A 27,276-nucleotide genomic window follows, 5' to 3' on the forward strand; every position below is an offset into this window, starting at 1 on the left:
ACACGACCACCTGCAAGTTCCCCTCCAAGTCACACACCATCCTGACTTGGAACTATATCGCTGTTCCTTCGCTGTCTCTGGGTCAAAATTCTGGAACTCCCTTCCAAACAGCACTGTGGGTATACCTACCTCACATGGACTTCAGCGGTTCAAGAAGGCAGCTCACCACCACCTTCTCAAGGGCAATTAGGGATGGGTAATAAATGCTGGCCTAGCCAGCGACGCCCACATCCCATGAATGAATAAAAATAATGTTAAATGGTGGGAAAACTGCAACCTACCATAAAACCAGCACCGCTAATTTCCATACCAGCGATTGAGGAGCCATTTAGTAGGGTATTGGCAGATTTGTAGGACCCTTGCCAAAACAAAAACAGGACACCAGTATATACTTACTATCATGGATATGGCTACTCGATTTCCAGAAGCCATTCCCTTGAGGACAATTACCGCTAAAGTAGTAGTAGAGATGTTAACCCAATTCTTTGCGAGGTATGGATTACCACTTCAATCGGATCAAGTTTCTAATTTCATGTCTAAGATATTTCAAGAATTCATGGGTAATTTGGGTATCAAACAGTTAGAATCTTCAGCATATCACCCACAGACGCAGGGAGTTTTAGAAAGATACTATCAAACTCTCAAAACAATAATTAGAGCCTACTGTCACGAATATCCCCATGATTGGGATAAAGGGCTAGACTTTCTTTTAAATGCTACTCGAGATTTGTCAAATCAGTCTACAGGTTTTAGTCCTTTCGAATTAGTTTATGGACGTGAAATAAGAGGTCCTCGAAACTCATCAAAGACAGGTTCTTAGAACAAAAGAATGAATCTTTGGTACTGGACTATGTATCCATGCTCTGGGAAAGGCTCATGAACGCTTGCAACGTGGCTCAGGACACCTTAAAGCATCTCAAACCACTATGAAAAAATGGGCAGACAGAAACGCAAAGACCCGAGCTTTTCAACCGGGGATGAGGTATTAGTATTATTACATTTACAGGGTGAATCATTAAAAGCACGATTCAGTGGTCCGTATAAAGTGGTCAAAAGAGTGGGTAAGGTAAACTACTAGATTGACACCCCAGATCGCCGGAAAAAGAATCAGCTGTGTCATATCAATATGTTTAAGCAATATTATCGCAGGGAGGAGGATAAACCAGTATAGGCATAAAAACATAGAAACATAGAAAATAGGAGCAGGAGTAGGCTATTCGGCCCTTCAAGTCTGCTCTGCCATTCATTATGATCATGGCTGATCATCCAACTCAGTAGCCTGTTCCGGCTTTCACCCCATACCCTTTGATGCCTTTAGACCGAAGAGCTATATCTAACTCCTTTTTGAAAACATTCAATGTTTTGGCCTCAACTGCTTTCTGTGGTAGCGAATTCCACAGGCTCACCATTCTCTGCACAGGAACAGGCCATTCAGCCCTCCAAGCCTGCGCCGATCTTGATGCCTGCCTAAACTAACACCTTCTGCACTTCCGGGGTCCGTATCCCTTTATTCCCATCCTATTCATGTATTTGTCAAGATGCCTCTTAAACGTCTCTATGATACCTGCTTCCACCACCTCCCCCGGCAACAAGTTCCAGGCACTCACCACCCTCTGTGTAAAGAACTTGCCTCGCACATCCCCTCTAAACTTTGCCCCTCGCACCTTAAATCTATGTCCCCTAGTAACTGACTCTTCCACCCTGGGAAAAAGCTTCTGACTATCCACTCTGTCCATGCCGCTCATAACTTTGTAAACCTCTATCATGTCGCCCCTCCACCTCCGTCGATCCAGTGAAAACAATCCGGGTTTATCCAACCTCTCCTCATAGCTAATGCCCACCAGACCAGGCAACCTCCTGGTAAACCTCTTCTGTACCCTCTCCAAAGCCTCCACGTCCTTCTGGTAGTGTGGCGAACAGAATTGCACGCAATATTCTAAGTGTGGCCGAACTAAGGTTCTGTACAGCTGCAGCATGACTTGCCTATTTTTATACTCTATGCCCCGACCGATGAAGGCAAGCATGCCGTATGCCTTCTTGACTACCTTATCCACCTGCGTTGTCACTTTCAATGACCTGTGGACCTGTACGCCCAGATCTCTCTGCCTGTCAATACTCCTAAGGGTTCTGCCATTTACTGTATACTTCCCACCTGCATTAGACCTTCCAAAATGCATTACCTCACATTTGTCCAGATTAAACTCCATCTGCCATTTCTCCGCCCAAGTCTCCAACCGATCCTTATCCTGCTGTATCCTCTGACAATCCTCATCATTATCCGCAACTCCACCAACCTTTGTGTCGTCCGCAAACTTACTAATCAGACCAGCTACATTTTCTTCCAAATCATTTATATATACTACAAACAGCAAAGGTCCCAGCACTGATCCCTGCGGAACACCACTAGTCACATCCCTCCATTCTGCTACCCTCTGTCTTCTGTGACCGAGCCAGTTCTGTATCCATCTTGCCAGCTCCCCTATGATCCCATGTGACTTCACCTTTTGTACCAGTCTGCCATGAGGGACCTTGTCAAAGGCTTTGCTGAAGTCCATATAGATAACATCCACTGCCCTTCCTTCATCAATCATCTTCGTCACTTCCTCAAAAAACTCAATCAAATTAGTGAGACACGACCTCCCCTTCACAAAACCATGCTGACTCTCGCTAATAAGTCCATTTGTTTCCAAATGGGAGTAAATCCTGTCCCGAAGAATCCTCTCTAATAATGTCCCTACCACTGACGTAAGGCTCACCGGCCTATAATTTCCTGGATTAACTTTGCTACCCTTCTTAAACAAAGGAACAACATTGGCTATTCTCCAGTCCTCTGGGACCTCACCTGTAGCCAACGAGGATGCATAGATTTCTGTCAAGGCCCCAGCAATTTCTTCCCTTGCCTCCCTCAGTATTCTGGGGTCGATCCCATCAGGCCCTGGGGACTTATCTACCTTAATGCTTTGCAAGGCACCCAACACCTCCTCCTTTTTGATAATGAGATGACTGAGACTATCTACATTCCCTTCCCTAGGCTCAACATCCACCAAGTCCTTCTCCTTGGTGAATACTGATGCAAAGTACTCATTTAGTACCTCGCCCATTTCCTCTGGCTCCACACATAGATTCCCTTCTCTGTCCTTGAGTGGGCCAACCCTTTCCCTGGTTACCCTCTTGCTCTTTATATACGTATAAAAAGCCTTGGGATTTTCCTTAATCCTGTTTGCCAATGACTTTTCATAACCCCTTTTAGCCCTCCTGACTCCTTGCTTAATTTCCTTCCTACTGTCTTTATATTCCTCAAGGGATTCGTCTGTTCCTAGCCTTTCGGCCATTACGAATGCTTTCTTTTTCTTTTTGACGAGGCTCACAATATCCCGCGTTATCCAAGGTTCCTGAAACTTGCCAAATTTATCCTTCTTCCTCACAGGAACATGCTGGTCCTGGATTCTAATCAACTGACGTTTGAAAGACTCCCACATGTCAGATGTTGATTTACCCTCAAACAGCCGCCCCCAATCTAAATTCTTCAGTTCCTGCCTAATATTGTTATAATTAGCCTTCCCCCAATTTAGCAGTTTCACCCGAGGACTACTCTTATCCTTATCCACGAGTACCTTAAAACCTATGGAATTATGGTCACTATTCCCGAAATGCACCCCTACTGAAACTTCGACCACCTGGCCGGGTTCATTCCCCAATACTAGGTCCAGTACGGCCCCATCCCTAGTTGGACTATCTACGTATTGTTTCAAGAAGCCCTCCTGGATGCTCCTTACAAATTCTGCCCCATCCAAGCCCCTAGCACAAAGTGAACACATGAAACATCTGGGAGACTATGTTTGGAAGGCTGCAATTGGCTGATTGGGAGAACCTTTATGAAAAAAATTTAAAACACAAAATACCAGAATATTCAGAAGTTTATTGTTACAGTCAAATCACTTGAAGATTGTATACATTTCAGGAAAAATAATGTTATCGCAGATGCTTCATCACGAATTTAACTTTGTTGAGTTACATGCGTAAAGATGATGCAAAGCAAAACTGTGTTTACTAGTAGAGTTAATGGGGGAGGGGCATGAGTGTGAAAACATGTTTAAGGTGTTTTCAATTTCTGCTCTACATTGTAATGAAATGCATTCAAGAGTCGTGTTTCATTTCACCAAGGGGGAATGTGTTATAATTTGTACTAAAATCTTGGACTTCTGTGTGTTTTAAAAAAACTGAACAAAAGGATTTTCAGCAGACTAGGACACTGGCAAATAGTTGGAATTTATGCAATGTTTTGAAAGGAAGTTCAGAACAAAAGATGAACTTTATGGGTGCTTTGAAAGGAAGTTGAACTTGTACAACATCAGGAAAGCCATCAATTTCAAGGAAACTAAAGGGGTTTGACCTTTCTTCATAGCAGCTTTTGAATGACGGGGGAGACACTGTATCTGGACATGTGACAATGTTCAGGAAGGTTCTTATTTCACCTTGGACCCTTTAAAAACCCTGTGAATTGGACAAATGGCAAAGCATTTAAAATCTTGCTTTGACCTGCCTGGAACAAGGAAGACCCAGAAAAGTGTAATCTCTCTCTGTGAAGAAGAGTTGCATCTCTTGAAAAGGAATCCTGCATTTGAAAGGGGGCAGATTCCTTTGGCTCCAGAATTCCTGCATCTAGAGTGGTTCCTGTTGCCTCCTGTGTTTTTTGGAGATCCTGAAATCTCAAGAAAGCTTCTATTGCTAGAGTGCTGTTTTAAAAACCCAAGCAGACTGGTTGCTGCACCCGTGCTGAAAGACCTGTGTGATGCCTGCTGCAGACAAATTGCCTTGAAAGCCTACCCATCACAGACTGTTCATCAGCCTCTCCTGGAGACTTCGAGTGGCATCAGACTATTCGACTCTGGGCCACCTCACCATACCGAAAACATCCTACCAGAATGTGATAAACTCATTTATTTTTATTATTCCTTCTATTCCTCAGAAATAGCTGTAAACCAAAAATCCTTTTTCTCCGGTTAACAGTGTTTTTTTTTGAATGTACAAGTGTTTGCATGAGGGTTAAGGAAATAAGTGTTTTTTCATATATATAGATTTTTCTCATTAGTAGTTTAATTTGGATATTCTTCGGTAGGTGGGAAACTTTATTTGATATGCTATGAGCTGCGGAGTAGTGGGATTACATTAACACCCCCCGCCCCCCCCCTTGGTCGTAATAGTAGGCACAGCATACTGATAACAATGTGCAATCTCCTACCCTGTCTGAGCTGCGAGAAATAAGCTGTTCAAAACTAATGAGGCCTCTCCCATTTCTATATTTTCACTGCAGCTACCTGATGCTTATTGTTGATTTTATTTATTATTTATCACTATGTCTCACATTCTCATCTGACTGATGCTAAAATTCAGACAATGCTTCAATTTAGACACATTTGGAAGTCACTTTTTCTGCAAAAGTAGCAGCTTAAAGCTCCAAAGATAACACAGAAAACTCTCCACGATTTACAGCGCAGCAACTATCTGATCTTGATCTTGATCTTAGGTTGTGAAGGGAGGTTTGGAGGAGAGCTGGATGCTTTTGCTTTGCACCAGCTGCTGTATAAGGGAATGTCAACAAGTTACAGTCTGCTTGCAAACATTTCATAAGACTTCTGTAATTTTTTGTAAGATCGGCAAATAGCCATTTGTCCTGGTGGTCCTTTGCTGATATTTGGGTGCTAGTCAGCGGGTTACCATACATGTGTGCTTCGTCTCTTGTCATGATATGGAACCAGTAGTGTAATTCAATACAGCTGGCTGTCAATGCTTAGCTTGGGTTCCGCCAGGGTCACCAGGCTCCAGATCTCATTACAGCCTTGGTCCAAACATGGACAAAAGAGCTGAATTTAAGTGGTGAGGTGAGAGTGACTGCCCTTGACATTAAGGCAGCATTTTAGTGAGTGTGGCATCAAGGGGTCGTAGCAAAATTGAAGTCAATGGGAATCAAGGGGAAAACTCTCCATTGGTTGGAGTCATACCAAGCACAAAGGAAGATGGTTGAGTTTGTTGAAGGCCAATCATCTAAGCCCAAGGACATCGCTGCAAGAGTTCATCAGGGTGGTGTCCTAGGCCCAACCATCTTCAGCTGCTGCATCAATGACCTTCCCTCCAGCAAAAAGTCAGAAGTGGGGATGTTTGCTGATGACTGCACAGTGCTCAGTTGCATTTGTAACTCTTCAAATACTGAAAGAGTCCATGCCTGTATGCAGCAAGACCTGTGCAACATTCAGGCTTGGGCTAATAAGTGGCAAGTAACATTTGTACCACATAAATGCCAGGCAATGACCATCTTCAAAAAGAGAGAATCTAACCATCTCCCCTTGACATTCAATGACATTACCATTGCCTAATCCCCCACCATCAACATCCTTGGGGTTACCATTAAACTGAAGAATCTTAACTGGACCAGCCTTATAAACACTTTGGCTACAAGAACAAGTAAAAGGCTGGGGATTTTGCAGTAAGTAACTCACTTTCTGACTCTCCAAAGCCTGTACACCATTTACAATGCACAAGTCAGGAGTGTTTTGGAATACTCTTCACTTGCCTGGATGAGTACAGCTCCAACAACATTCAAGAAGCTTGACACCATCCAGGACAAAGCAGCTGGCTTGATCGTCACCCCATCCACCTCCTCAAAAGATTCACTCCCTCCACCACCAACGCACAGTGGCAGCAGTGTGCACCACCTAAAAGATGCACTGCAACAACTCACCAAGCGTCCTTCGAAAGCACCTTCCAAACTTGCGACCTTTACCACCCTAGAAGGCAAAGGCAGCAGATGCATGGGAACACCACCACGGCAAGTACCCCTCCAAGCCACATGCCATTCTGATTTGAACAATATTGTCCTTTCTTCACTTTTGCTGGGTCAAAGTCCTGGAACTCCCTTCCTAACAGTGCTGGGGGGAATACCTAGACCAGATAGATTGCAGCAGTTCCTGAAGGCAGCTCACCACCACTTTCTCAAGGGCAATTAGGGATGGGCAATAAATTCTGGCCTTGCTAGTGACACTCACATCCCGTGAAGGAAAAAAAGGTAATGGAGTATAACAGTGCCACTAGTCACGGGGGTCATCATTCTCATGAGACCCTCTAGAAGCTGGCCATAAAATGACATTAGCAAAGGCCTGCGAGCAGCACTCTTTCCAGTCTCGTCACAGTTTGTGCTGCAGAAGAACTGAAAGAAAGAGAGGCAAGAAAATATATTTTATTCAAATGGCGGACTCAAAAATATTAAACACTACGGGTCCAATTTTCCAAGTACTCGCTTCTGACAGAAATTTCAATGTGTGGAAAATTGTGGGCAGCACACCAGGATTTCCTGATATGCACGGTCTGTGGGTGAGATGTTCCCAGGGAATGTCCACTTAAGAAATGAGCCCTTAGTTAATCTCCAAAGTCATTGTTTACAAATAATCTGGTGTCTAAAAGAAGTTATATTTAACTGTTAACATGGATTTTGGTCTCATCTGGCCTTTCCCTTTAAACTCTCTGTAGGGAAAGTAATCTAAATAGGTGTTGGACATCCTGGAGTGTTATATAAGAACAAGAAGTACTGGAAATACTCAGTAGGTAAGGCATCATCTGGAGAGAGATATAAGGTTAATGTTTCAGATGGATGACCTTTCATCAGTTATGAGAGGGAAGCATTGCTTGCTTTCTGCTTTTGGTATCTTACTGTTATATCTGAAAAGTGCTTGTGCAAGGAAATAAGTCAGAATAATGAAATCAGCCAGAAGTGATTAATGTGCAACTTTAGTGCCCAAGGTAATAAACATAGTAAGAGGGAATCATAAACTATAGTACAAAAATATAACAGTTAATAAAGCTTCATCTTCATAGTATTCAAGAATAGTCAAGTCAGGAAGTCTTGTTTGCAGGAAGCAGCTTTGGAGCAAATAACTACACTGTTTACACGAATAGACTGTTTTCAAAGGATTCTGAAATAGATATATCATGAGGTCTTATCTGTAACATGTACATTTGATGTAGGCAAAGTATGGTGATTAAAGGGGCATGGTTATCAAAAGATCTGCAGAGGGCTTGAAAGATAGAACGAGAGACATAAAATCATTCTCTGTCTAGTTGGGTCAATCACTTATTCTGGATATCAATCAAGTCTATTCCATATACTCCACCATCAAGTCTAGTGCGTACTGTTGTGAACCCGAGAAGGAAGGAGGTTGACTAACGGTTGAATGTTAACAATAGGTCCTGAGATCAAGTATGCATTATTTATTATAGTTGTTATAATATTTTTTAGATTGGCAACTGCTTGATCAAGTGGCTCAGGCAGTTTACATATAGACTAATGGACGCTAAGAAGTGACACAAGCTGGAATGTAATAGAAGGATTCAGGTACATTATATAGAGAAGAATGGAAGCCTACAAGATTATCAGATATCTAGAAATTTGAGTCTATAATGGGATTCAGAAAGTTTGTGTATAGCATAATGGTCATGCGGGTGTATGTTGCTTGCTGTGTTTTTAATAAAAAATGTCCATAGATGAGTGACAGGCTCTTTGGGCTGTTGTGACATTTTTATTCACATCCAGTTTGATCCACTGAGTAAGTGCTTTCAAGGGACTCATTTAACAATATATTGGAATAAAAAAATCATTAGGTTATCCAAGTAGATCAGTTCAAGCATTGAAGTTTCTGATAGCACAGCCCCGTCAATTTACTTACTTTTCTCTCGGTTTCCTCCTCCTCGTGACTTGTGCTGCTGAATCCAGCATCATCCAATTGGTAATCATACACCAGCCCATTGTCAGGGAAAGAAACAGCAATCTAGCACAGGAAGAGTGGGTTATAGATTATTAACTTCGGCGTTTGATTTTGTACAATGCAAAAGGTAAGTCACAAAGGAGTGATTAACAAGTGTTTGTGATAATTATCTTCACAAAATCACAGAATAATACAGTGCAGAAGAGGTCCTTTGGCCCATCAAGTCTGCACTGATGCATTAAAGCCACTTGACCTGTCTACCTAATCCCATTTGCCAGCACTTGGCCCACAGCCTTGAATGTTATGACGTGCCAAGTGCTCATCTAGGTACTTTTTAAAGGATGTGAGGCAACCCGCCTCTACCACCCTCCCAAGCAGGGCATTCCAGACTGTCACCACCCTCTGGGTAAAAAAGTTCTTCCTCAAATCCCCCTTAAACCTCCTGCCCCTCACCGTAAACTTGTGTCTCCAAGTAACTGATCCTTTAACTAAGGGGAACAGCTGCTCCCTACCCACCCTGTCCATGCCCCTCATAATCTTGTACACCTCAAAGAACAAAGAACAAAGAACAGTACAGCACAGGAACAGGCCATTCGGCCCTCTAAGCCTGCGCCGATCTTGATGCCTGCCTAAACTAACACCTTCTGCACTTCCGGGGCCCATATCCCTCTATTCCCTTCCTATTCATATATTTGTCAAGATGTCTCTTAAACGTCGCTATCGTATCTGCTTCCACCACCTCCCCTGGCAGCAAGTTCCAGGCACTCACCACCCTCTGTGTAAAAAACTTGCCTCGCATATCCCCTCTAAACTTTGCCCCTCGCACCTTAAACCTCTGTCCCCTAGTAACTGACTCTTCCACCCTGGGAAAAAGCTTCTTACTATCCACTCTGTCCATGCCGCTCATAACTTTGTAAACCTCTATCATGTCGCCCCTCCACCTCCGTTGTTCTAGTGAAAATAATCCGAGTTTTTCCAACCTCTCCTCATAGCTAATGCCCTCCAGACCAGGCAACATCCTGGTAAACCTCCTCTGTACCCTCTCCAAAGCCTCCACGTCCTTCTGGTAGTGTGGCGACCAGAATTGCACGCAATATTCTAAGTGTGGCCGAAATAAGGTTCTGTGCAGCTGCAACATGACATGCCAATTTTTATACTCTATGCCCCGACCGATGAAGGCAAGCATGCCGTATGCCATCTTGACTACCTTATCCACCTGCGTTGCCACTTTCAATGACCTGTGGACCTGTACGCCCAGATCTCTCTGCCTGTCAATACTCCTAAGGGTTCTGCCATTTACTGTATACTTCCCACCTGCATTAGACCTTCCAAAATGCATTACCTCACATTTGTCCGGATTAAACTCCATCTGCCATTTCTCCGCCCAAGTCTCCAACCGATCTATATCCTGCTGTATCCTCTGACAATCCTCATCATTATCCACAACTCCACCAACCTTTGTGTCGTCCGCAAACTTACTAATCAGACCAGCTACGTTTTCCTCCAAATCATTTAGATATACTACAAACAGCAAAGGTCCCAGCACTGATCCCTGCGGAACACCACTAGTCACATTCCTCCATTCAGAAAAACACCCATCCACTGTTACCCTCTGTCTTCTGTGACTGAGCCAGTTCTGTATCCATCTTGCCAGCTCACCTCCAATCCCCTGTGACTTCACCTTTTGCACCAGTCTGCCATGCGGGACCTTGTCAAAGGCTTTACTAAAGTCCAAATAAACAACATCCACCGCCCTTCCCTCATCAATCATTTTCGTCACTTCCTCAAAAAACTCAATCAAATTAGTAAGACACGACCTCCCCTTCACAAAACCATGCTGTCTCTCGCTAATAAGTTCGTTTGTTTCCAAATGGGAGTAAATCCTGTCCCAAAGAATCCTCTCTAATAGTTTCCCTACCACTGACGTAAGACTCACCGGCCTATAATTTCTTGGATTATCCTTACCACCCTTCTTAAAGAAAGGAACAACATTGGCTATTCTCCAGTCCTCTGGGACTTCACCTGGAGCCAATGAGGATGCAAAGTTTTCTGTCAAGGCCCCAGACCTCGATCAGGTCACCCCTCAGTCTTCTCTGCTCCAGCGAAAACAATCCAAGCCTCTCCATCCAACCTCTCTTCATAGCTTAAATGTTCCATCCCAGGCACCATCCTGGTGAATCGCCTCTGCACCCCCTCCAGTGCAATCACATCCTTCCTATAATGTGGCGACCAGAATTGCACACTGTACTCCAGCTGTGGCCTTATCAAAGTTCTATACAACTCCAACATGACCTCCCCGCTTTTGTAATCTATGCCTCGATTGATAAAGGCAAGTGCCTCATATGCCATTTTACACCACCCTATTAACCTGCCCTTCTGCCTTCAGAGATCTATGGACAAACACGCCAAGGTCCCTTTGTTCCTCGGAACTTCCCAGTGTCAGGCCATTCATTGAATACTTCCATGTCAGATTACTCCTTCCAAAGTGTATCATTTCACACTTTTCAGGGTTAAATTCCATCTGCCAATTTTCTGCCCATTTGACCATCCGTCTATATCTTCCTGTAACCCAAGACACTCAACCTCACTGTTAACCACTCAGCCAACTTTTGTGTCATCCGCGAACTTACTGATCCTACCCCCCACATAGTCATCTATGTCATTTATGTAAATGACAAACAATAGGGGACCCAGCACAGATCCCTGTGGTACGCCACTGGACACTGGCTTCCAGTCACGAAAACAGCTGTCTGTCATCATTCTCTGTCTCCTACAGCGAAGCCAATTTTGAATCCACATTATCAAGTTACCCTGTATCCCATGGCATTTGCTTTCTTGATAAGTCTCCCATGTGGGACCTAGTCAAAGGCTTTGCTGAAATCCATGTAAACTACATCAACTGCACTACCCTCATCTACACACCTGGTCACATGTTCAAAAAATTCAATCAAATTTGTTAGGCATGACCTCCCTCTGACAAAGCCATGCTGACTATTCCTAATCAAATTTTGCCTCTCCAAGTGGTGATAGATTCTCTCCTTCAGAATTTTCTCCAATAATTTCCCTACCACTGACGTGAGACTCACTGGTCTGTAGTTCCCTGGCTTATCTCTACAACCTTTCTTAAATAGTAGGACCACGTTAGCTGTTCTCCAGTCCTCTGGCACCTCCCCGGTGGCCAGAGAGGAATTAAAAATTTGGGCTAGAGCCCCTGCAATTTCCACCCTCGCCTCCCACAGCATTATGGGACACAAATCGTCCGGACCTGGAGATTTGTCCACTTTTAAGCCTGCCAAAACCTCCAATAACTTGTCACTCCCTGTGACAATTTGCTCAAGAACCTCACAGTCTCTCTCTCTGAGTTCCATATCTACTTCCTCATTCTCTTGGGTGAAGACAGATGTGAAGTATTCATTCAACATCCTACCAATGTCTTCTGGCTCCACCCACAGATTTCCCCCTTGGTCCCTAATGGGTCCTACTCTTTCCATGGTTATCCCTCTTCCCATTGATATACTTATAGAATATCTTGGGATTTTCCCTACTTTTACCAGCCAGAGCTTTCTCATGTCCACTCTTTGCTCTCCTAATTGCTTTCTTAAGCTCCATCCTACACTTTCTGTACTCCACTAATGCTTCCATTGATTTGCTCTCTCTGTATTTGCTAAAAGCCTCTCTTTTCCTACTCATCGTACCCTGAATGTTTCTGGTCATCCATGGTTCTCTGGGCTTGTTGCTCCTACCTGTTACCCTAGAGGGAACATGTTGGGCCTGTACCCTCCCCATTTCCTTTTTGAATGGCCCCCATTGCTGTTCTGTAGATTTCCCGACAAGTAACTCTTTCCAGTCTACCTTGGCCAGATCCTGCCTTATTTTACTAAAATTCGCTCTCCCCAATCCAAAACCGTTTTTTTGTAACTTGTCTATTTCTTTCTCCATAACAAGCTTAAATTGTACCATGTTGTGGTTGCTATCACCAAAATGCTCCCCCACCAACACATCAACTACCTGTCTGGCTTCATTCCCCAGAATTAGGTCCAGCACTGCACCCGCCCTTGTTGGATCCTCTACATATTGAGCTAAAAAGTTCTCCTGTGTACATTTTAAGAACTCCACTCCATCTAAGCCCTTAACACGATGAGTATCCCAATTAATGTTGGGAAATTTTAAATCACCTAATATAATTACCCTATTATTATTTTTACACACCTCTGCGAATTGCGCACATATTTGCTCCTCAATTTCCCGCTGACTATCTGGGAGTCTATAATAAACACCTAGCAATGTGGCTGTCCCTTTTTTATTCCTAAACTCTACCCATAAAGCTTCATTTGATGCCCCCTCCAAGATATCATCTCTCATTACTGCAGTAACTGATTCCTTAACTAATATTGCAATACCCCTCCTCTTTTACCCCCTCCTCTGTCTCGCCTGAAGATTCTATAAACTGGGATATTGAGCTGCCAATCCTGCCCCTCCCTCAACCATGTCTCCGTGATGGCTACTATATCACAATTCCACATGTCAATCCTTGCCTTTAACTCATCCGTTTTACCTGTAATACTCCTGGCATTAAAGTAGAGGCCTTCCATCCTGGTCTTACTCCCTTGAAACTTACTTCCACTGTATTCCCTCTGACTTGTTCGCTTTCCTGTGTTTAGCTCTGTCTCTATTCTGCTAGGAGTCTGCATCCCCTCCCCCTGCCAAATTAGTTTAAACTCCTCCCAACAGCACCAGCAAACCCGCCAGCAAGGATGTTATCCCTCTCTGGTTCAGGTGTAGACCGTCCCGCTTGTACAGGTCCCACCTTCCCCAGAAACAGTCCCAGTGATCCAGGAATCTAAAACCCTCCCTCCTGCACCAACTCTTAAGCCGCGCATTCATCTGTGCTATTCTTCTATTTCTATACTTGCTAGCACCTGGCACTGGGAGTAATCCAGAGATTACAACCCGAGAGGTCCTGCTTTTTAGTCTGCTGCCTAACTCCTGAATTCTTGATGTAAGACCTCATCCCTCTTTCTACCTATGTCATTGGTCCCAACATGTACCATGACCTCTGTCTTATCACCCTCCCCATTCAGGATGCCCTGCAGCCATTCAGTGACATCCCGGACTCTGGCACCAAGGAGGCAACACACCATCCTGGAGTCATGTTGACGGCCACAGTAGCGCCTATCTGTTCCCCTGACTATAGAATCCCCTATTACTATTGCTCTTCCTCTCTTTCCCCCTTCCTGTGCAGACAGGCTGCTTGTGGTGCCAGAAGCTTGGCTCTGTCCGTACTCCCTGGAGGAACCAGCCTCATCAGTCTCCAAAATGGAATACCGATTTGCAAGCGGGACCCCAAGGGATTCCTGAACTACCTGCCTGATTCTATTGGACTGCCTGGTGGTCACCCATTCCCTTCCTTCCTCAAGTCCCTTCAGCTGCGGTGTGACCACCTCTCTATACGTGCTATCCACGATGCTCTCAGACTCGCGGATGCGCTACAGTGTTTCCAGCCACCGTTCCAGCTCTGAAATCCGATCTTACAGGAGCTGCAGCTGGACACACTTCCTGCATACATGCTGGTCCCGGGGACTGGAAATGTTCCTGGATTCCCACATGCAGCAAGAGGACCAAACCACGGCTTTAAGCTCTCCTGCCATGACTAAACCCTTTAAATTTAAAACTTTAGAAGACTTTTATAATAAAAAAAAGAGTTTTCAGTGTGTTAAAAAAGTTTCAAACATTTACATTGCCATGGATTGGGAATAATTACTGATTGTTCTGTTGTGGCAACATTAGAAAGGCATTCCAAAAAAACTTTACAAAATTTCAATAGTTAGGGACCAGAGCGATCCTCCCAGTCTTGTAAGGTGTGAAATATTTCTTAACTCTAGTTTAATCTGGGTGAAATGAGACAGATGGGTCGATGGCCCAGTGGAAACTGTGGTGCAGGACAATTAAAAACAAGCAGCTTACTTACTGATAAATCTCCAACATTTCCTAATTAAAACTCAGGCGGATGAGGTGCCACATAAAGCAAGAATGTGCATCGTATATTTATGCAAATCAGGATCCTTTTATGTCAATAGGACCCCAAAACAGTTTTAACTGGCGTCTGAGCAGGGACATTACTGTGGTGTTCCTGCTAGCCAGCAATAGGTATGCTGCTGATCAAGAGTTCCTTCAGGCAAGTCTAAAAGTTTGCTTTGTGGGGCCTGGAGGAAGAGTGCTTCCCTGGGTCCCACAAGGAAAGTTGTAGCCTCCCCTATCCCAGAAACCCTCCATTCCCTTGAAAAGTAAAAGCTTGTCAATCTGTTTCTTTTGCCCTGACCTTGTAAAGTTATATATTTATATGAGAGAGGGCAAGAGTAAGAGTGAGACAATGAAAGTGTGCATTTCTGAAAGCAAGAACACAAGAAATAGGAACTGGTATAGGCCATTTGGCCCTTCGAGCTTGCTCCGCCATTCAGCAAGATGATGACTGATCTTCTGCCTCAACTCCACCATGTGCACTATACCCATATCCCTTAATTCCCTAGTACCCAAATATCTATCTATCTTATCTTGACTATACTCAACAACTGAACACCCACAGTGCTCTGGGTAGAGAATTCCAAAGATTCACAATTCTTTGAGTGAAGAAACTTCTCATATCAGTCCTAAATGGCTAACCCTTATTCTGTTATTGTGACCCTGTGTTCTAGATTCCACAGCCAGGAGAAACATTTTTTCAGCATCTATCCAGTCAAGCTCTTAAGAATTTTTTATGTTTCATTTATATCACCTCGCATGGACCTGATGGGCCAAAAGGCTGCCTTCTGTGCTGTAAATGACTTTATGGCTCATTCTTCTAAACTTTAGGGAATATAGGCTTAGTCTATTCAATCTCTCCTCATAGGACAATCCCCTTATGCCAGGAACCAGTCTAGTGAGCATGCGTTCACTCCCTCTATGGCAAGTATGTCCTTTCTTAGGTTAGCAAATCAAAGCAGCACACAGTACTCCAGGTGTGCCCTCACCAAAGCGCTGTATAACTGTAGTAAGATTTCTTTACTCTTATTTTCCAATCTCTTTACAACAAAAGCTAACATATTACAGTTATACAGGGCATTGGTGAGACCACATCTGGAGTACTGTGTACAATATTGGTCTCCTTATACAAGGAAGGATATAAATGCATTGGAAGCAGTTCAGAGAAGGTTTACTAGACTAATAACTGGAATGGGCGGGTTGTCTTATCAGGAAAAGTTGGACAGGCCAAGCTTGTATCCGCTGAAGTTTAGAAGAGTAAGATGTGACTTGATCGAAACAAATAAGATTCTGAGGGGTCTTGACAGGGTGGATGTGGAAAGGATATTTCCCCTTGTGGGAGAATCTAGAACTAGGGGTCACTATTTAAAAATATGGGGTTGCCCATTTAAGACAGAGATGAGGAGAATTTTTTTCTGTCAGACGGTCGTGAGTGTTTGGAACTCTCTTCCTCAAAAGGCAGTGGAAGCAGGGTCTTTAAATATTTTTAAGGCAGAGGTACATAGATTCTTGATAAGGGGGTGAAAGGTTATCAGGGATAGGCAGGCAGATCAGGTTCGAGGGGCCAGGTGGCCGACTCCTGCTCCTAATTCGTATGTTTGTATGTTCGTATGTACCATTTGCCTTCCTAAATGCTTGCATTCAGAGGATGTTAACTTTCTTTGATTCATGTGCAAGAACACCCAGGTCCCTCTGAATGCAAACATTTCCCAGTCTCTCACTATTCAAAAAATATTCTGCATTTTTATTTTGCCTACCAAAGTGGATAACTTCATATGCTGCCATCTTGTATTCCATCTACCATATTCTTTCCCACTCAGTCAACCTGTCTATATCCCTCTGCAGCCATTTTGTTTACTTTCCCACCTAATCATCAGCAAATGTAGATATGTTATACTCAGTCCCCTTATCTAAGTCATTAATTTAGATTGTAAATAGCTGAGGTCTAAGCACTGATCTTTCTGGTACTCCATTAGTTACAGTCTGCAACCCAAAATGTTCTCTTTGTTCCTATTCTATTTTCTGTCCATTAACCAATTCTTACTCCATGATAATATATTACCCCCAAGCCCATGAGTCCTAATTTTATGTAATAACTTCTTGTGTGGCACCTTAATGAATGCTTTTTGAAAATCCAAATGCTCTACATCCACTGGTTCTCCCTGATCCAACTTATCCAGTTACATGCTCAAAAAAATCTACCAGATTTATCAAACACTATTTCCCTTTCATAAATCTGTGTTGACTCTGCTGAATCATATTAAGTGTTCCGAATAATAACCTCTAGATCATTTTTTATAGGCCAGTTAACCTAACATCAGTGTGGGCAAATTTTTTTTATTTGATTTTGAGATGCGGGCTTCACTAGCAAGGCTAGCATTTAATGCCCGTTGATAATTGCCCTTCCTTATCAATTTCTTGGCCCTCCTTTGTTGAATTCTAAAATCCTCCCAAGTCTCATATAGCTTACTATTCTTTTTAGCAACATTACAACTCTCTTCCATGCATCTAATACAATCTTTAACTTCTCTTGTTAGCCACTTGTCCTGTGGTGTTTGTGCCTTAAAAGAATTTGCTGCAAATTATGTATTAATTCTTTGAATACTACCCTTTGCTTGTCTACCACCATATCTTTTAATGTAGTTTCCCAATCAACCTTCGCCAACTTGCCCCCCATACCTACGATATTTACATTTAAGATTCTAGCTTTGGAACTAACTAAATCACTTTCAAACACAATATAGAATTCTATTATATTATGGCCACTGTTCCCTAGAGGTCTCTTCACTACAAAGTATTAATTAACCCTTTGTCATTGCACAATACTGGATCCAAAACAGCCTGGCTTCAAATTTCTGGACTTCTCTGGACATCACGGACACCTTCCTGCACTCTCTCGTCGTCCTTCCTGCCCAGTGCGCCTGCTGCGGGCTAATCTTGCCAATCTCCTTCCTATCCAACCCCTCCCACTGCTGACCTTGTGGACTCTGCCAGTGGATCAGCTCTCACCATCCCTTGACACATCTCCCTTCTGATTTTCTGATTAAGGTTCTTGCCACCCATGAACCTATTGTGGTTGATTGCAATGATATCATGGCCTTAATGGAAACCTGGCTGAGGGTTGATGACAGCTTTGCCCTTAATGAAGCCTCCCAGCCTGGCTATATCTTCCACCACTTGCCCAGCCAAGACCGTATGCCAGTGGTGGAGGGAGTGAATGTTTGTGTTTGGGGTGCCAATCAAGCGGGCTGCTTTGTCCTGGATGATGTTGAGCTTTTTGAGTGTTGTTGGAGCTGCACCCATCCAGGCAAGTGGACAGTATTCCATCACACTCCTGATTTGTGCCTTGTAGATGGTGGGCAGGCTTTGGAGAGTCAGGAGCCTCTGACCTGCTCTTGTAGCCATGGTATTTATATGGCTACTCCAGTTCATTTTCTGGACAATGGTAACCCCCAGGATGGTGATGATTCAAAATCATCATTCTCAATCGCTCTCCCAAGTATGATTAAAATTTTCTCACCGAGATATCTTCACTGCTTTCCTCCCTCAGCCTCACCTTCAGTGATTTCAATCTCAATCTCAACTTATCATGCTCTCCTCTGAGTTCGCTGCCCTCCTATATTCCCTAAATTTCTCCCTCCAATGTAAACTCCCCAACCCATATTCACGGCCACCTCCTTGACCTTGCCATCTCATGTGGTCTTGCTAGTCTTATTGTTTCAATCACAGATAAGGCCAACTCTAATCACTTCCTGTATCACTCACACCCATATTCCCCTTCTGCTCCCCAACCCTACCTCCATCTGTATATGTCCCTGGGAAAAATATCCCCCAATTCACTTACAATTGCACATTCAAAATCCCTACTGTCTAGCCTTTGGCCTCCATTCGTCACAATATTTCTGCAGCTTCTGATTTACTCAACTGCATCTTCACCTCCACCTGTGATGTCCTAGTCCCTGACAAAAACCATTACACTCTCTCTCATCCTGGCTGTTCGCCGGTAATGGCCCACATCTCCGCTCCCTTAAGTCCAAGGGAAACAGACTTGAAAGGATGTGGCGAACAACTGGTTTAGCTTTCCATCACCAGATCTGGCTGGACCACATAAAACACTATCAGGTCTTGCTCTTGTGTGCTAAAACTAATTACTATTCCAGGACCATCATAGAATGCAAAGATATCCCCCTGTTTCTTTTCACCACTACAAATCATCCTCTTAAACCCCTCTCCCCTCCAAAAGTAAGTGTTAGGAACTCACAGACTTCTTTGTCATTAAGATTGAGACAATATCTGATTAGCTGCCTCTGCTGTGACACTCCATTCCACTAGCCCACTGGGCCAAGCATCACCTGAAGCTCCCCCTTGCACTAGTCCTGAATGCGCATCTTTCTCTAGTTTCTCTCCTATCTCCCTCATGCCCTCTCCGAGCTCATCATGTCCATGAGAACCACCTCCTCCTCCCTTGACCCTATTCCCACTAAACTGCTGATCACCAAACTGCCCCTCTTGGTCCCCATGTTAGCGGATATTGTTAACGGTTCTCTCTCTTCAGGTGCATGGCTCTCTCTCTTTTAAATCTGCCAGCATCGCCCCTCTCCTCAAAAAAACCCTTGACCTCACCGTCCTTGCAAACAACCATCCAATCTTCAACCTTCTTTTCCTCTCCAAAGTCCTTGCACGTATAGTCATCTCCAAATCCATGCCCATCTTTCCCAGAACTCGGTGCTTGAATCGCATCAATCAGTTTTCTGCCCCAGCTACAGTACCGAAATAGCTCTTATCAAAGTCACAAACGACATCTAATGTGATTGTGACAAAGGTAAACTTTTCCTCCTTGTCCTTCTCGACCTTTCTGAAGCTTTTGACACGGTTGACAACACCATCCTCCTCCAACGCCTCTCCACTGTCATCCAGCTGGATGGGACTGCCCCCCTAGGGATCTATCCTTGGCCTCCTCCTATTTCTCATCTACATGCTGCCCCTTAACCACATCATTTGAAAGCACAGCATTAGTTTTCACATGTATGCTGATGAAACTCAGCTCTTCCTCACCACCACCTCTTTTGACTCCTCCACTGTTGCTAAATTATCAGACTGTTTTTCCAACATCCAGTGCTGGATGACCATTGTTTTTGGGGTACGCTCCAATCTCTGTTCCCTAGCTACCTACTGCATCCCCCTTCCTGGTAACAGTCTGAGATCAAACCAGTCTGTCGCAACCTTGGTATCACATTTGACCCCGAAATGAGCTTCCACCCACATATTCACGACACCGCTAAGATCGCCTATTTCCATCTACATAACATTGTCCAACTCCACCTGTCTCAGTTCATCTCCTGCTGAAACCCCCATACATGCCTTGTTACCTCTAGACTTGACTATTCCAATGCACTCCTGGTTGGTCTCCCACATTCTACCCTCCATAAAATTGAGTTCATCCAAAATTCTGCTGTCCATGTCTTAACTCGCACCAAGTCCTATTCACCTATCATCCCTGAGCTTGCTGACCTACATTAGCTCCCGGTCAAGCAACAACTTGGTTTTAAAATTCTCATCCTTGTTTTTAAATTCCTCCTAGGCCTCACCCCTCCTTATCTCTGTAATCTCCTCCAATCCCACAACATTCCATGACATCTGCACTCATCTGGCCTCTTGAACATCCTTGATTTTAATCGCTCCATCATTGGTGGCTGAGCACCAGTTACCTAGACCCTACTCTCTGGCATTCCCTCCCTAAACCTCTCTGCCTCTCTACCTGTATTTCCTCCTTTAAGACAGTCCTTCAAACATGCCTCTTTGACAAAGCTTTTGGTCATCTGACTTAATATTGTCTTGTGGGATTGGTATCAAATTTTGTTTTATAATGCTCCTGTGAAAGACCTTGGGATATTTTATTAAATTAAACATACTATATAAATATAAGCTGTTGCTGTTGTTCCCTAGTTGGCTCCTTGACGTAGAAAACTATCTTGTCTACATTCCGTGAACTCATCCTCCCCACTATTACTGTAAAGTTCATTTGCCCAGTCTATATGAAGATTGAAGTTCCCCCATGATTACAGTATTACACTTATTATATACGCCTTTAATTACCTAATTTATATTCTTCCCTACACTACAACTACTGTTAGGGAACCTATAAACAACTCCAAACAATGTTTTTTGTCCCTTGACGTTTCTCAATTCCACTCAAACCGATTTCACTTCTTGATTTTCTGAGCTAAGATCCTTTCCCTCTACTGTCTTTATTCCATCCTTTATTAGAGGACTAACCCTCCTCCTTTTCCATTTTGCGTATTTCTTCTAAAAGTTAAGTATCTTGGATTATTTAGTTCATACCTTGGTCACTTTGCAACCACTGCTCCATAATGGCTCTTAGATCAAACCTATTAATTTTTATCTGTGGTATTAATCCATTTAATTTGTTGTGAATGATTCAAACATTCAGATATAGTGCTTTTAGCTTTAACTTTTTTCTAATTTCCTTGGCATCACCTTAGTCACTAATGCCCTATTACCTTTGTTACTCTCACTGTCTATTCCTGACCCACTCTGCTTATTTTTACCCAACATCTGCTCCTTTTTAGAGCCTTGCCATTCCCCATGCTGTCTTTTCTGACTGTCCCCACAACTTCTTCATTAGTTTAAAGCCCTTTCTACTGCTCTAGTTATTTGATTCACCAGGACACTGATCCCAGCCCAGTTTAATTGGACCCCATCCCAATGGAACAGCACCCTCTTTCCCCAGTAACCCATTAAGTGAAACCCCTGCCTCCTACACTACTCTTTCAGCCACACATTTAACCTTCTAATCTGTTTATCCCTATGCCAATTGCCACATGGCTCAGCTAACAATCCAGATTTTTACCTTTGAGATCTGCTTTTTAATTTGGACCCTAACTTGTCAAACTTTCTCAGCAGAACATCATTCCTAGTTCTACGTATGTCTTTGGTTCTTATGTGGGGCATGACAACTGGATCCTTCCCCTTCCACTTCAAGTTCTTCTCCAGCCACAAGGATATATCTTTAAACCTGGCACCAGACAGGCAATACAACCTTCAGAACTCCCGATTGTGACTACAGAGTACAGGATCTATTCCCCTCACGATACTCTCCTCTGTCACTACCACATTCCTTTTTATTCCCCTCACTTGAATGACCTCCTGCTCCACGGCGCTAATGCTGTCAGTTTGTCCATCCACCCTGCAGTCCTTGCTCTCATCCGCAATAGTAGCAAGGAGCTTGTACCTGTTGGTCAAAGTCAAGGACCAAGACTCCTTCAGGAGCCAGAGTAGGCCATTCGGCCCTTCAAACCTGTTCCACCATTCATTATGATCATGGCTGATCATCCAATTCAGTAACCTGTTCCCGCTTTCACCCCATATCCTTTAATCCCTTTAGACCCAAGAGCTATATCCAACTCCTTCTTGAAAACATTCAATGTTTTGGCCTCAACTGCTTTCTATGGTAGCAAATTCCACAGGCTCACCACTCTCTGGATGAAGAAATTTCTCCTCATCTCAGTCCTGAAAGGTTTACCTCGTATCCTTAGACTATGGCCCCTGGTTCCGGACTCCTCCACCATCGGGAACATCCTTCCTGCATCTACCTGTCAAGTCCTGTTCGAACTTTATAGGTTTCTATGAGATCCCCTCTTACTCTTCTGAACTCCAGCGAATATAATCCTAACTGACTCAATCTCTCCTCATACGTTAGTCCCGCCATCCCAGGAATCAGTCTGGTAAACCTTCGCTGCACCCTCTATAGCAAGAATATCCTTCCTCAGATAAGGAGACCAAAACTGCACACAATATTCCAGATGTGGCCTCACCAAGGCCCTGTATGATTGCAGCAAGACATCCCTGCTCCTGTACATACCTACCTGATTCTCAGCCACACCCTCCCTGTCCCTGACCATTGATCAACTCAAGTTCTATTTAACTTAAGTGGTGTGACTGGAAAAGTGTTCAGGTAACTCTCCCCATCCCTGATGCCCCACAATGTCTCAGACACCCGCTCAACAATGCTGAGCCGAAGTTCCTTAAGCTGCAGATATTTACTGCAGCTATGTTTGTCTAGGATCATGATGTTCTCCACAAACTCCCACATGCTGCAGTAATGGCATACCACCTGCCCTGCCATGTCTATCTAACCTTATTTATTTATTTGATTTGTTAAATAGTTAATTACTTTTTTAATTGAATTGATTATTTTACTTTTAATCAATTAGTTCATTTAGATTAAGTTAAAATTTAGTCAAGTAAAGTAATAGCAAGTTAGAGTTTCCTAGCTCTGCCTAAAGATGTTTGTACCGAGTATAGAATAAAACATCCCAATTAAATCAGAATGGTAAGTGCTGGAAATGCTCAGTGGGTCAATGGCATCTGCGGAGAAAAAATTGGAGTTGGCATTTTAGATGATGGCCTTTAATAAATAGCTGCATATTTGGCAGTTTTTGGGCAGATGGAGAGCCAGGGGAAAAAAGGAGGAAAGGGGGAGGAAAGAACTCTAACTTCTTCCAGTTCTGATGATAGGTTATCAACCTGAAACATTAATTTTGGGAGGAATTTTATGCTGGCAGCGGGGTCTCAGGTCAGGGGAAACCATGGACAGCTGCCCGCAAATCAGAGGCCAGCACCACGGAGGCAGTGGCTGCTGCTGGAGATGACGGTCGCAGGAGGCCTAGGATCATCACTGGATCCAGGCCTCAGGTAGGTCAGGGCGGGAGGGATCTCGCAGGAAAGGGGAATGGCCCTCAGTGGGGCCCCCCACTTCCTGATGCTGGGCCCCTTGTTCTGGCACGAAGTGCCTTTGAACGAGGGGGCACCACCGAGCCAGGAAGTAGCCGCACAGCTTTTTGTGTCGTGCTTCCTTTGTGGTGATAGGGCTGCCCACCACATGAGTAATTGCGGCTGTGGCGGGAAGAGGCCCTTAATTGGGGGTTAATTACCCAGTTAAGGGCTTTAATTAGCGGCAGGGCAGGAAGGCCGCTCACAGGCCTTCCTGCCCCAGACTAAATTTCGGCGGAGGCGAGATGGCAGTGGGAATTCCACCCCCCCACCCCACCGCCTTCCCACCTGATTTTATGCACTCCCTCCCTCCAAACCTGCCACGGAGAGAGCTTAAAATTCCCCCCTTTGTTTCTCTCTTCACAGATGCTGCCTCACCTGCTGAGTGCTTCCATTAATTTGTTTTTACTTCAGACTTTCAGCATCTGTAGTATTTTGCTTTTGTATTATTAACTGCTGCCCTTTAATGCCCACCTTGAATGGATAGATTTAACATCAGGCAGGGTTCTCATGTGAAAATCAGGAAGTATTGCAGGGGTTGTGTGGCTTGCATACATTTACTGAAAATGCAAAATAAAGCTCTTGCACATTCTGAATGAGAGATATATTCAAAGCTGCAAATGGTGTTTGTATAAAATGATCAGTGAACTGGCAACATTCAGAAGTCCCAATTTCCTGTTGACAAGATTTATGCTAGCAGGACTGTTTCCATACATTGGACGTTCTAGACATATTATTCTAAAGCACACTTGAAAACAAACTTACTTACACTTTTATTAGGCCTCAAAAGGAATTTAGAGGCTAACGAGCTGGAGAAAATTTAATGACTTTAGTAACATATGGGTGTGTCTTAATGGCAACGGAAAGAAACAAGATATGAAACTATGTTAGTGGGTTGAATGGAGCGAATTGGAAATAATTGACTTTCCAATGCTAGAGTTCCTTACCTCAATAAGCCAACTTATTTAAAACGAACATACCTTCTCCTTTGCCATCTTCTTTCTCATCCAGTTGCTGAAAGCAACATAGCTTGCGGCATCACCAGTGCAACCAACACTCCAGAGCAGGGAGAAAATAAACCAGGGCTCTATTAAGTCACCCACAAGGTTCAGTTTGTCACGTGGAAGGCCTCTCTCTCCCTGTTCAAAGATAAGATGCTTTTTAAAATTAGGAAACCCAGTTGAAATGCTAAATGACATAGTGCAAGAACAACCAGATTTGAAAAGTGTAGTGCAGAATATACGGTGAATCCATGAGTAGTGATGCTAAGCTAATAGGAGCAGGGCAGGAGCAAAAGACAAAGGCAGTAAAAAATTCTACAGTTTTGAGGTACTGGGAAAGAAGCTAGATTTTAAAACAGACTTGATAAACCAAATAGCCTGTATCTGAAAAACAACTTGCCTTTATATAGCTCCTTTAACATAGGAAAACATTCCAATGCACTTCAGAGAACATTATTGAACAAACTTGACACTGAGATATTAGGACAGGTAGGTTTTGAGGAGCGTCTTAAAGGAGGATAGAGGGGTAGTGAAGCAGAGAGATTTATGGATGGAATTCCAGAGTTTAGAGCCTCTGCGGTTGAAGGCACAGCTGCCAATGGAGGAGCAATTAAAATTGGGAATTGAATGCAGATATTTTGAAGCGTTTATAGGGCTGGAGGAGGTTACAGAGATAGAGAAAGGCAAGGCCATTGAGGAATTTGAAAACAAGGATGACAGTTTTTAACTTCAGGCTTTGTTCAACCGGGATCAAACAGTATAGGGGTGAACGATCAATATGACTTTCTGTGAATTAGGACACGTGCAGCAGAGTTTTGATTGAGTTGAAGTTTATGAAGGGTGGAAGATGGGAAGCCGGCCAGGAGAGCCTTAAAATAGTTAAGTCTAGAAGTAGCAAAGGTATGGATGAAGGTTTCAGCAGCAGATGAGCTGTGGCATGGGCAGTATCGTTCTAGTATGAGATAGTATAATGAATCTTGATTTCAATATTGTGACGATCCTGGAAGAGTGATTAGAAGTTTAATGAAATAGTTTGGTCATCTCTGTAATCTCCTCCAAGTTTCAATGTGTTTTTTAAAAAGTTAGATTCTTATTGCTGATTGCCAGTTCTTGGCCTGTTCCAAAAAAATTCAACTAATAATTTAAGGGGCAATTAGGTTCCTATAATACAATGGCCCTGACATGTAAGGGGAGACAGGAAGAATGCGAGAGAAGCCGAAAATGGCTGAAGAACCCAGCAAGGCCAGGGATGCAGAAATCCTGCCGAACTTAACCTCAAGATCTCATTATAATCTTTTGTGCAATTTCCCACCCAGCAACCAGCCAAATTCAACATCTGGTAAGCGGCCAGCAGACAATGCCAGCTGTAGATAAGTCCTGGAGTGTTGGAAGAGATAAAATTTTGTCTTAACACCATCTGTCCTATCTAATTGTAGTCAGTAGCTGTGGGAACCACTGATTTTTTACATCAAAGTATAATATAATTGACCTCGATAGTAACCCACCCCCTTAACAATGGGTGGGAGAGAGTCAGGAGGTTAAATAATGCATCCCCAACATGCTGCCTACCTTCCTCCCTCCCAGTTGATGGGGTCCATCCCCAAAAGTCCTCAGCTATAGTCTCCTAACACTGGCATTCCCTCCTGGCCGCTAACTGTTCTTAAATTTGGCCGACTGTTGGATGGAAAAACTGGACAAATAATAATAGTCCTGCCATTAAGTTTGACTGGATCTCCGCAACCCCAAACTTGCTGGGTTCTTTGGTCATTTTCAGCCTCTTCTAAACCCTCCCCATCACCCTGTAAACATCGGGGCTATTGTATCTTAGAAACCTTTTTACCACTTAACTTATTAATTGACTTATTTTTTATAGAACACGCCAAGGAACTGGTAATGAGCAATAGGAATCTAATTTTTAAAAAACATATTAGAAGTGAACTATCACTGCAAAAAAGAACAGTATAAAAATAATAAAGGACTATGCTGTAAAATGACATGCCAGTGGAGAACAACTAGACCACCTTTAAAGGCATAATGTTAACCATGTAGGATAAATATATGCCTAAAACCAACAAGCTCAGACCAAACAGGCATGACCCTAATAAACAAATCTAAGGTGAAATAGAAAAAATAGATCCCTACAAATCATACAGGTAGAAAGGGGTGGGGTTTATCAACATTAATTTAAGAGCATGCAAAAACTGTCTGAAAATATGGTCAGAGTGGCAAAGAGAGCAAAAATACAAGTTAGAATTTTTTCCATATTTCAACAGTAAGAAAGCAGTCAGAGAAGAGTTGAAAAACATAAAATTTACATAGATTGACATAAAATGTACAGCACAGAAACAGACTATTTGCCGAACTGGTCTATGCTGGTGTTTATGCTCCACATGAGCTTCCTCCCACCCCTCTTCATGTAACCCTAAATGCACCTATTCTCCCAATGACTACTACTGGTAGCAAGTTCGACATTCTAACCACTCTGTGGTTAAAGATGTTTTTACTGAATTCTACTGGATTTATCAGTGACGAACTGAGTAGGTGTACTAGACCAGAGGCGGTGAACAGTCGGATGGACAGTATGCGTTCCGAGCCATTTGAAGGTGGCTCTATCATGCTGAGCAAAGAGTTTCTGATGGCGAAGCCCACTCCGTGCTGTCTTGGTTCTTCAGGAGCCCTACCCTGCCAGAAGAAGGTGTAGTCTTGCT

General features: G+C 43.4%; 1 protein-coding gene across 1 annotated transcript in view; it reads right to left on the reverse strand.

Moving 5' to 3' along the window:
- dnah1 (dynein, axonemal, heavy chain 1) overlaps window positions 1-27,276 on the reverse strand; it is a 697,254-nt gene that overhangs the window by 288,774 nt on the left and 381,204 nt on the right. Inside the window, exons 40-41 of the mRNA XM_068051405.1 lie at window positions 24,548-24,706; window positions 8,718-8,819 (exon numbers count right to left, since the gene is read on the reverse strand). Of these exons, the coding sequence (XP_067907506.1) occupies window positions 8,718-8,819; window positions 24,548-24,706 (261 nt within the window). The remainder of the gene's footprint in view (window positions 1-8,717; window positions 8,820-24,547; window positions 24,707-27,276) is intronic.

Source organism: Heterodontus francisci, chromosome 19, assembly GCF_036365525.1.
Source record: "Heterodontus francisci isolate sHetFra1 chromosome 19, sHetFra1.hap1, whole genome shotgun sequence".
In the NCBI taxonomy this organism is placed as follows: Eukaryota; Metazoa; Chordata; class Chondrichthyes; order Heterodontiformes; family Heterodontidae; genus Heterodontus; species Heterodontus francisci.